Here is a 12,091-nt window from a genome sequence, read left to right on the forward strand (position 1 = left end):
ATCTAGGAAACCTAAGTGAAGGTATTCAAGGAGCAAACTATACTGAACAAAAATGAGGCACAGACAAAATACTGATGATGCTGTACATAGGAGATAGAGTTCATGACAAGCTTAATTTATTTATATAAAAAGAAACATTCACAAGAGGTCATTCACATGATCATAAGAGCTGGTCCTATACATTGGTTAGAGTTCGAAAGCAGTGAAAAAGAAATTTAAAAAGAAAGATGAAAAAATAGTTGTTTTTTTCTGACAGTAAAAAGTTTGATAAATACAGGGAAACATGCATATTGTCCATCAATTTACAAACAAGGATCCAGGAGAGCCCAAATACAGGTAATTTGACATATCTCCTTTAAATCTCGTCAAGTAAAATGTTCAGACATGATTAATGCCTAGCGATACCATAAGGAAACTGATTTTGGTGATGTCCAGGTCAGTTTGGGCACCCCTGGTGTGACGCATTTCACACTGAAGACCCCCCACATGTCGAAGCTGCACTTGTAGCAGACCCCCTGCCCTTAGTGTGTTAAACAAGGTACAGCTTTCCTTGATGTAGACAGAACATTGTAGAATTAAAGAGTTTGATTGGCAAGGCACCTCGACTATCACTCTGCCTGACAGAGGAAGATATTGTAACATACACACTGCCACCAGCAAATAAAAGGCATTTAAAGCCACTGTAAAATGTAATAAATATTTAATGCTAAATAAATGCATAACACTGTCCTTCTTCCTTGTTAGACTCTTCAAAACTCAGACACCCACCAGACATGTAATTCCATAGCTCTAGTCCTACCTTAAATGATGTCATATAACCTATCTTTATTCTTCCATCTATCTTAAAACAGGCATGTTTCCACCCTTTGTCGGAAAACAAGGGAGCATTTGGGAATGCGATGCAGGCTCACATCTAGCCACAAAGTGGAACGTGAGCATGATTGTTACGTAATGCTATAGAAACACCACAAAATCCATACAACAGAACGGACACCCCAGGAGTGTGTAGTGACAGCACTTCATCTAAATGCGACAAGGTGGACAGACCTTGGGCATCCTGGTGGAAAAGCGCAGGAGGGATTTCAACTGGATCCCAACTTGCTTCTGGACAGCCAACACGGTTTACTGCACAGTACCAGCAAAGTCACCAGTAAGTTTACTTATCCAACGTAGTTTGGTTTATTGTGATTTCAGACCAGGTGAAATGGTCTATTCGTTTCAAATGGAATTTCCACTAGGGGTAGCGTGCCAGGTTTAGCTTTCCTTGAAAACTACAGCTACATTGGTTGTGCCATTCAAGTACTAGTGTTACTTAAAAAACCTCTCATTTTAGTGGTTTCAGCATCACATGATCCACTTTCAATATCCCATTTCATACTCAAAAATTACTTTATATACACATATTTACACATATATTTAGATATTCAGATTTCAGAGGGACAGAGTGGACAGATGGGTCACTGAAGGTACATCAAAGACAAAGACAAGCTCTCAGTCACCATGGAGACAAAACAACAGACCACCGTGCACTTTAGTCCCTTCTCATCTGTTCCTTCTCGTCCCGCTCATCTCCTGGCCAGCGTCTCCGGCTGAAATGATTCCTGAATCTCTTCAGTAGCTTTAAAAGCAGTCACTGCTCCCAGGCAGTGTTTCTCTAAAAACCGAACGGCTGCCACTGAGTGTCACAGGGCACAGGAACAGAAAAAGGGTGTGTTCCGGTACAGGGCTCCATGAGGAAACTAAAGTCAGGTTTCAAGTTTCAAGATTCTTGACAATGAATCACATTTACTCATCTATTGAACGTTATATAAAGTGGTTTTAGGGCATCAGTTTTAACAGCTCAGGCCATAATAGAATGGCGATAAAAATGACCCACTGTTCTGCAATAGTCAGAGAGGTGAGTGAAATCACTGGGCATCAAAAGCCATGGCGAGGGTGGAACTGGCCTGGCAGCAGCAGAAAATGTGCTGTGCTTCAGGATTAGTGGGTAGTCTCTCCCGAAGTAAGTGTCTACAAAAAGATGGAGATTCATAACGTATGAACTATTGAAGCAGGAATTTTAGCTAAGGCACACAAATACAACAAATGTAAGCGTACACAAAATCACCAATTATTGTATGGGACTGCATGTTTGGTTCTCTGGAAATGGGCTTAACTTAAACATGGACTACAGCAGTGTTTCCTGATCTGGTCCATAAGGACCGCAGACAGTCCACATTTTTGCTCCCTGCCTGGGAGAGAGCACAGATGTGGACTGTCTGGCACGAAGACAGAGTTGGAAAGCACTGGACTAGAGTTTGGGCTTTTGACAGGCAAATAATCTAAAAAAAACCTACATTCACGTTTCTGCTTCATCGTGTATTGTATTTTCTGAATGCCATAACAGTTGCTTCAATTCTGTTATATTTTAGAAAAAAAATCCCATGACACCAGAGGTGGAGATTTCAGGCCCAGAGAGTACAAATCCAGACCAAGATGTTTCAACCAACCAGCTGAGTATAACGAGTCACCCTCACAGAATACTCAAGTGGTTCGTTGAAACAAAATCTTGGTCTGGATTTGTACTCTCTGGGCCTGAAATCTTCACCTACTACTGCTACTCTTTTTGGTTCCTTGTGTATTTGCTGGAGTCCCTTATCCAGGAAAGGGGTGTCGTCACCTTTGTGAAAACCCCCAATCACACCCCCAAACCATGGAACCAGGAAGCTTTCTTTCAGGTTAAGAAAGCAAGTGAGGGGCGACTGTAAAATGGAAAAAAAGAGACTCTGGAGCTTGCTAAAGACAAGGAAGAGTGGATTGGTAAAATATATTCGACCTGCATCACCACAGTGTTTCTCCTCTTCAAAGACATGATGGGTCAGGACAGAAACTGTGGCTTTCCAAGTACAAGTAAATCAGGAGACTGGAGGCTCATGTATCCAGGCCAGTTCCAAAGGCAGATGTGCAAAAAGACGCTGTTGAGGACGCACAGGGAGCAGGGCAACTGCAGAAGCGGTAAACCAACATCCTCCCCTGGATCACACTCGAGGCAGAGGGCATTTCACAAGCTCAAGTGGAGTCTACTAGGAGTCTGTGCCCCGCCCATAAAGGCGCACGTGTGGCGCGCCTATTCACATGATGCCGTTGGTGAGATACTGGAAGCCGTCGTACAGCTTGGTGGTGAGCGAGCGCATGGAGCCGTCCACCATCTGCTCGACCAGCACCTGCAGCTGCTCCTCCGTCAGGTTCATGTGGAAGCGCTCCTTCAGGTTCCGGATGGTGCTGGAGCCATGGAAGCAGGGCAGCTGAGAGCCTGGGCCAGAGGGACAGAAATTGATTCTGTGATATTCATTCTACCTCCACATCCACTGTTTAAATGCCTTGGTTACTCCATATTTCTGTTAAAGCAATTCAGCTTAAGCATATTGCCCATATAGAATTGTCCACAGCAGAAGATCTACTCCTAGGTCAGGGATTCCCAACTCCGGTCCTGGAGAGCTACTATCCAGTAGGTTTTCTACTCTACCTGGCTTCTTATGAGAATTTACCTAAGAACAGTTGTGGCTCATCAGAAGCCTTGTAGGTTAAAACCCTAATGGACAGTAGCTTTCCATGACTGGAGTTGGAGACCTGTCTTAGGACTTGAATGTTTTGGGCCAAGAGTCCAAATTTGTACCTAATACACTAATTGTTTCCCTTAATACTCTAACCCAGTCATGAAAAGAATGAAAAATGACATGGGAGACAAGAGCTAATGAAGCCAGCAAGCAAAAGGAGCTTTAGACAGGCGCCAGCGATGGGTGGATCCTGCAAATTAAAATGGAAACTAAACAATCCCTTTAATAAACTCATGTTACCTTAATCCATTTGGCCATTATTTATCATGAGATACAGGAGAGCAGAGTGATCACGGCAAATTAACACAAGAGTGTTACCTTGCTGCATAATCTCCACAATCTGGACCACCTTCTCCATGTGCTTGCGTGCGGCGACCAGGCCCTGCAGCATCAGCATCTTGTAGTAATTAAACATGTCGCCATCCAAGCCTCCCATAACCTGAACAAAAGAAAGACCCGTAGTTTGAAGTCTAATGCAAGACCTTCCACACTGAAACTCGACTCACCCAAAACCACTCACAACATACGTTTACAAACTCTTCAGTAATATAGTCTAAGGTGATTCTTATTGCCACACCAGCTGCAAGGTTTATATTCACGGTGAGAATAAATGGGTATTAAAACAGAGCGAAGGACCGAAAAGGCAAAAAGTTCAGAAATAACCATAAAAATGCTACAAACAGTTCAAACTATCTAATAAAGATGCCTTAGATTACCTTTCAATAAATTAAAAAAATGCCTCTCATGGAACTTTATTAAAAACCTCTTAAAGAGTCAATAAAATGGTACAAGGAGAATACAATAAATATTTTTAGATAACAGTAAAGGAGAGTCATATGTAGGACATGCAGGTGGATCTTCAAGTCTTCTGTGATGTAATATTTGTGTCAGTTGTAGGTCGCTTCAGACAAAGCTGTCTGCTAAGTAAAAATAAATGAAAATGTATAATTTATGATTATTATAACACAGATCTGTAATTTCTCAAAGTTTTAGTTTGGTTGGGCTCTCAGCTCGGACTCACATCCACGAATTCGCTGGTGAGTTTGAAAGCAGACGTCTCAAAGCCCAGATTGCGAGGGGAACTGGACAGGATGAAGCCAAAGTCGATGTGGATGATGTGGCCCTCGGCGTCCAGGAGGATGTTCCCGTTGTGTCTGTGGAGAGACGGGATGTAAGCGAGACAAATGCAGAACGGATAGGCGGGCAGGACCACCAAAAAGGAGATCAGCAGCAGCAAAAAAGGACAGACGTAGAAATGAAAGAGATGGACGGTGTTGCAGGGAAGAGACCTTGAGAACAAGGGTGTATACAGGGGTGGGGCCACAGGAGCACTGGCCTCAGCTCAAAGCTGATTGGCTCCCAGAGTGCCCCATCCCCTGTCACTCACCGATTCCATACATATCATTGGCTAATAAGGTTGGCTACTCTGTATGAATTATGACACCTCTTAAGTCCCCCCACCTTCAGAAGTGGGAGTAGCAAGAGTGACAAATGACAGAAAAGGATGCCAACGCTAACCTGTCCTTGACCTGCAGCAGGTAGCAGATGAGGCAGTAGCCGGCACAGCTCTGCACGAAGTTGCGCTGCGCGCTGAGGAAGGCCTCGGTGGTGTAGCTGCCGTGCTCCTGCAGGAAGTAATCCAGCAGCGACAGCTGGCTCTGCTTCTTCACCTGGTGGATGGACACGGCGTTCACCACCGGCTCGATCATGCCGCTGTCCGAGGAGATCACCAGGATCTTGTAGGGCTTGATCCACAGAGGGACTCGCTCCTGCTCCCAGATCGACTGCATATACAAAAGCAGCACAGAGTCAATGATCGGTTCAACACCTGTTAATTTGCCAAAAACATACAAGCACCCTCAGAGCCTTCACTGTTAACCGAAGTACTAAAGTTTCACAAATGTATTCCAATTAGAAGGTAAGATGGTCAGTGCTGTAGATGTTTTTTAATTGCACATACAGTGCTGTCCAAAAGTCTTAGACCGTCAAGGAAAACGATGTTCAAATGACCTTCATGTTGGTTTAGAATCATATTATATTATGTCTGTCAAAGCATTCCAGCTTAGTCACTTCAAAACCTCCCCTAAAGTCAACACAGTGTTTGCAGCAACCATCCAATACACTCATGTATTTTTTTTTTTTTTACTTGACGCACCTCCTATAGCTAATCAACACCTCACTGACTTTTGTAAACTAACTAAATTAATGAATTACGTGAGCTTGTGGTGAAATTTTAGTTAATATACATTATGGAATGGCTGCGATTCCCATGCAGAGAGCTTTGGGAGTCGAAGCGATGTTCATCCAGCAATCCAGCAAGATATCGGTAACTTTTTGGAGAAGAGAAGAAATTCTTGTAAGTTTTTTCATTGCTGTTAATCTGCATATATTCTAATGTTAAACTGTGTTTTTTTTTTGAGCGAATATACACTTACTACCCAGATAAAGAGCACTAAACATTTTCTTTGACGGCCCACAACCTTTGCACAGTCCATTTTGCATAACCGCTTATCCTATGCAGAGACGCCAGGTTGTCGGAAGGAACCATCCGCTAATTTATTTAGTTAATGTTTATTTACTTCACTAATATTCCATAATATTCTATTTTTCAGGAGTCTATTTGTGTACTGTGTACTTTTTAAATTTGTTTGCACTGTGAGTACTGTCTTAGCAATTTATTTTGCAGTAAATGTATGTTCATCTGCTCTTCGTATCTTTGCTGCTGTATGCAGAAGATTTTCCCACTTGGTTCAATAACGTTGATCTGATCTGATCCAAACTAATCATGTCTTGTAACATTACAGTCCTTTTTCTGAGATTCGGCACCCGAAAGCTCACCTGTAGCTGGCTCAGCACCTGATAGGCCAGAAGTTCCTGACGAAGGTCATCCCCACACTTGACGATAACTGAGAGCAAGCGCCAGTTGGGGAGGTGCCCATAGGGGGAGCCCTCGCGTATTCGCCTGGGTCATGTGGATGAGGAGGAAGACTTAGCAATCCTTGGCTGCTTTGTAACATATTGACTCGATTAAGTGCATTTTTTTCGCCACTAAACTCCAGTCAGATGGTCGTAATTTTTAAGAGAGCCCCTAGAGACGTCTCGACCGCTGAGACATCCCGACTCGGCAAATACTCACCGGACTTTCTCCTGCCAAGGTTCTTTGAGGGCCACGGCGGAGGGATCCTCTGGGTCTCTCCTAAATGAGGTGGGTGTGTGGGCCAGCTGTTCGGACAGGCGCCTCCTGGACACACCCACAAGCAGCTGTTTGTACATTGATCCCTGTGGGGAATCCCTCTTAATAACCCCACCCCATTTTTGTTACAACAAAACAAAGATGTTTTTCTGCTTTATTAAAAACAAAATTAGAATAAAAGTAGAGGATATTATACAGAAACCCCACACATTTGTTCTGTCCTACAGTACCTGATATCCCCAGCGGCGATGAAGATCGGCTCTTTGCTCTCCTGACTGGTGATACTGTCCACGGAGAACTGCGAGATGTTGTCACAGCTGTTGGTGTGGGTGTCCGGAAGCTGGAACCACAACCGGAGAACTGGGGGGTCATTCTGACATTGACAATTGTACAGGATCTCGGAAACACACAACCAGCACAGCTGAGATTCAGAGTGTGTAGCGAGCTGCCCGTAGCGAACAGGGGATATCAGCTGCTCTTCTAGATGCCAAAAGGGCACAGATTGATTCCTGCTCAGCCACAATCAATAATGTAACTTCTCACAGATGGAAATCCAGACAGGGGAGCAGAATTAGGGACTACAAGAGTCTTTGACACAGAGGTGCAGTAACCCAGGAGCATTGGGTGCAATGAAGTGCGATGAAGTTCTCATTTCTGCTGCAACAAGGTTAAAAGGGAAGCACAGTGGGGATTTGAGAGTGGGGATTTCTCCTTTTGAAAGCTTGTGATTCACATCACAACATGGTTGTTCACAGGTGAATGACACAGTGTGATGTGGGCTGTGAAGGTGATGAGTGCTCGTGCTCAGGGTGATCAGGGAAGACATAAATGGGTTGACTCACTGACTTCATGTGACAGTCAGCCGGCATATCTTTGAAAAACCATAAAGCATGGTGAAACAGGAGGGGAAAGGGGTTAGCATCAAAATCAGCATAGCTACCTCCACTTGCAGCTCCCCGATGTCGTCGACGGACCAGGCCTCGTCGTCGTTGTCATAGTTGGGCACGGTGGAGAAGCTTCCGGTTCGCTGCTCCCCTGCCACCACGCAGTCAGACAGGCTCTCCTCTGAGCGCGTGCAGCGGATACGCGTCTCCGGAATGCGCTTTGGCACACAGGACGTCTCCAGGTTCTCACACTCCAGCACCTCCACGTAGATCAGGTACGGCGCCTGGGAAGGCCGCATACATGTGCGCAGGCACACGCACAGGCGCATACATGTACAAACACACACACACACACACACAGCAACTGTAAACACACAGCTGGTGTGGCACCACGCAGTGATACAACTACCAAGCAGGGCTTAACTCATTCAATGAACCAAGTGAACACGACTGGAACAGACGACATCACATACTGACATCACATGAGCAGGTGATGTCACATACGTAGCAAACTCCAACAAAGACAGGCTGGGGTACATTTCCCAAAAGCGTAGCTGCTAACAATCTTAGCAACTTACATAGTTGGAACCGTTCAGTTGCATTGTTCCAAGTATATAAATTGCTAAAGGCAACTTTTGGGAAACGCACCCCTTAGCCACTGATGCTTTAGCAACAGGCAATCAATGGGATTGAGCCAGTTTCCTAATGGAACGAGATGATAATATTCCCAGTCTGCCCATCACCCTTTACACCAAAAATATAAAATGTCCCATTTTAATTATATTAAATCAAATGATTACAACCCAATAACAGAAACTAAAGCCTCATAAACCCATTTCTCCTGTTAGCATGATCAAAGTCTCAGAAATAAGCTGGCCTGTCCCCTGCCGTCAGAGTGTCTCCCAGGCCCTGCCCACCTTATCCTTGGAGTTGAGCACCACGGCCTGGTTGGGAGGCACCCGGAGCACGTGGTGGTCAAAGGCCGCTGTGGGCAGCCAGACTCGTGCCGGCAGCTTGTGGTTGAGCATCGACAGCTCGGACACCAGCCGTTGGGTCTTCTGCTCCTTGGTGGGCAGCGTGGCCAGCCGCTTGCCGATTCCCATCAGGGACTTGATGAAATCTCGCTGGGGAGTCAGGCGGGCAGGCTGGGGAGGCAGGTCATTTAGTCAAGGGTTATTAGCAGTGCGCTGACCGTACGCCAAAAGCACCGCCAACCGGGGAAGGGGGAGGAAATAAGGCAGATACAGTATTCTGAACATGACCTTCCATCGTGGTCTTCATGACTCACGAGAGCAAAGCAAGCACTTATCAGCTCAACAGCCGCCCCCGCTGCTGAATGTGCAACAGAAAGCACTAGTGTTGGTGACCAGAAGACCACTCTTAATACCAGCCCCATGAGAGAAAAACAGCTCATCTATGACTCATGACAGCATTACGCGAAAAAAATGCAAACCGCTCCTAAGCCTCATAATGATCTCATATCCAGTTTAGTGTATTTATATCTGATCACGTATTAATCCATTTCACATTTAATTTCTCCCCTATTTGAGAGAGCAAAAAGCAAACGCAGAGGAATCATGGCAGATTACCAAAACTGACAAAACAAAACAACAGAAATGACTGCAGTACCCTGAAAGAACACTAGGTGGGTATACAGGCATGGGAGCTAAAAAAAGGGAGGGGGCTTAAATGGAGCCTACAAGCAACAAACATTCCGAGACACACCTATTATACCAAACTTGTGTTTTATCCATATGTTCCCTTGAGGAATATTAATTAACAAGCAGAAATGTCTCCGTCAAAAGACACTACACATACATGGAGTGAAAAATAGCTGGAATACAGACAGCAGCGGCCAGCAGTTGTCACGCACAGAGGCCGAGAGGTTATGCAGAAAGTGACACTCATGTCAGCAGGACACATACTGAGCGGAACGGAGTGACAAGGCAGGCGATAGTCAGACAACAGCTTCTGCTCTTCGTACCTTTGCTTTGTATGGCAAAGCAGCCGTTTGGCGCCAGAGCCCGTGCGTGACATACTGCGATCTGTGCGTTTGTCCAAAGCTCGCCCACCACGAGCCGTGAGTGAATGCGTGTGGCCCTACCCTACAAGGACTGACCCCCATCACCAGCAAAATGGAGGATAAATCATCTTTGCTCAAAGCATTTGCCCCTCGATCAAGTTCTTCTTATCTACAGAGAATTAACATTTTCACTGTTTGTTGAATCAATCAACAATAAAGCTTTTTTGCTTTGCACATACTCCAATTTTTTGCTCTCTAAAACGTGTTTTTTTCTCCAGTAAATTTTTAATACTAAACTAGCAGCTAAGGCCTTATTCGTGTCACACTATATTCAGGTTGTATCTAAAGTCAAAATAAAAATAAGATAAAATTCCCCAAGAAAGGAAAACAAACAGTTATGAAATTCTATACAAGGTGTTTAAGGCTGGCTTTAGATATAAGAAACTACCACTACCTCCGATTTAACCAATGAAAATATGATTTAAAACAATTACAGGAGAACATTTCTCTAATTGAATGAAAACAGCAAATTCAATAAAATGTGCTTTAGATATACAGGACCCTGGCATGCGAGACATAAAAGGCATGGCAGCATACCTGGTGTAAGCAATCTGTTCCCAGCAACATTTGAAGCCAATTATTACTGTACTACGAACAATCAGGTTGATTTCATGAAGGTTTTCACTTAAACCTAAAAGCATCATACATGTACATACGTTTCCAAACTAATGAGATGGTCCAGAGTAATTCTTCCTCATCTAAAGCCACTCAGGAATTGACTTATCTGATTATTAGACTAGAGACAAATAGGGCGATCATTATCCAACCTCTCCTTGTCTTTACATTGATAACTAATTCCTGTTGGGCATTATTAGTAATTATTAGGTCAGTCTGACCCTTGCCTGGCTTAGGCACAAGTATCATTATTACATTTTAAGAGGAAAGCAGTATATTTCCTGATAACTAAACAGATTAAATATTTGGGGAGTGACAAAACAGTATGAAGTATTTAAAGAAATTGGGAATTAATTTTATCTGGCCCAAATGCAGTGTAATTCCATCTATACAAAGACAGCAAGAGCTTTTCATTGGTAAATGACTGGTTAAAAATCTCTGCTAGTTTGTTTGTCATTTCTTTAGTGGTTACCAGCATGTCCTGTTATTTAATATGCAGCATTGATTCTCAAACTTGCTCTCCTTTCATCCTGAAGATCAAATTCCAAACCTTTTTTTCTGGTGCACTAGAGGTTACCGTCTGCGATCTATATCTCCGTTTCATTAATTACTCTGCATGCCTGTTCCCTACTTACACTGAACTTTGTAGGTTAGTCACAGATAGTTCCATGAATTTCTCAATAAAGTTCCATGGAGGTCCTGAGTACAGGCAAGTAAATTTCCATTGGGATGGACAAATAAATAAATAAACACAAACTACCTACCTACCTATCTTTCTGTCTGTCTATTTAAGCGTGAGAAGCATTATATAACAAACATAACACATGGTTAACAATACAATTTTCTCCCTTGCCCTTAGTGTTGCAGTGATTGCTACCCCACAGTGGATCATGACTGTTAAATTCCTCCATAAAGATCCAGATGGATGCCAACTGGCTAACAAGGTAACCAAGTCTTGGTGTGTCACAGATGTAGAACCACAAATCATGATGGGCTTGTGTATCATCTTACCAAGACTGCTGTGCCACCAGCAGCATGCATGTTGTTTGAATTAAAGCTACTGCAAAAAAAATTCTATACGACATAGAGATGCAGAAATATTTGATGATTTCAGGAGACAAAAGGCATGAGGATTAAGAACTGTAGCCAAGCACTGTTGTTCAACAAAATTCACTTTAAAACCATGACAGTTCCAGCTGATAACGCAACTTCCCAACATCAGGTGGGTGAAACACGTACAAGGCCTTCAGTTTTGCCTTTTGGGGAATGGTTCTGACTGTGAGAGGCAACCTCCTGTAACATTTCAAAACAACTAACAACTGTTGAGTTGGCAAATTCTCATCTTGGTTTGCTCTATGTTGCTGACAACTTTACTTTTTTGTTTTTCTTACTTTATAAATATTAATCTGGTGTTGTCTGTCGTAAGAGTTTGACCAATCTGTAACTGGACTGGGACAGTCTCGTGAAAGAAGGGAGACCACAGTCACCGATCAACTGAGGCTTATCTTTAGCCATCCAGGTCAGATTCGTCTGCACAAATTTTCTTACAAAAGAAGCAAAGGTTTTAGTTGCAAAACGAAAATGTCAACTTGCTTCAGGGTAGTTCACGTTCTTCACACACTTTTCCATTTTGCTTTTTCTTTGATCCATACAGATAAATTCCTTTGATGAGGCCACCTCCAAGACTACAGCATATTGCTCATTCTTGCATGGCCATACA

General features: G+C 43.6%; 1 protein-coding gene across 1 annotated transcript in view; it reads right to left on the reverse strand.

Annotated features, from left to right (window-relative positions):
- Positions 1-69: 69 nt before the first annotated feature.
- Positions 70-12,091, reverse strand: part of LOC125719332 (phosphatidylinositol 4-kinase beta-like) — a 34,964-nt gene continuing 22,942 nt past the window's right edge. The window contains exons 11-19 of the mRNA XM_048994001.1: positions 8,591-8,818; positions 7,730-7,957; positions 7,020-7,129; positions 6,733-6,837; positions 6,435-6,558; positions 5,115-5,380; positions 4,618-4,750; positions 3,915-4,035; positions 70-3,292 (exon numbers count right to left, since the gene is read on the reverse strand). Of these exons, the coding sequence (XP_048849958.1) occupies positions 3,111-3,292; positions 3,915-4,035; positions 4,618-4,750; positions 5,115-5,380; positions 6,435-6,558; positions 6,733-6,837; positions 7,020-7,129; positions 7,730-7,957; positions 8,591-8,818 (1,497 nt within the window). The 3' untranslated portion in view covers positions 70-3,110. The remainder of the gene's footprint in view (positions 3,293-3,914; positions 4,036-4,617; positions 4,751-5,114; positions 5,381-6,434; positions 6,559-6,732; positions 6,838-7,019; positions 7,130-7,729; positions 7,958-8,590; positions 8,819-12,091) is intronic.

This window comes from Brienomyrus brachyistius, chromosome 23, assembly GCF_023856365.1.
Source record: "Brienomyrus brachyistius isolate T26 chromosome 23, BBRACH_0.4, whole genome shotgun sequence".
Lineage (NCBI taxonomy): Eukaryota > Metazoa > Chordata > Actinopteri > Osteoglossiformes > Mormyridae > Brienomyrus > Brienomyrus brachyistius.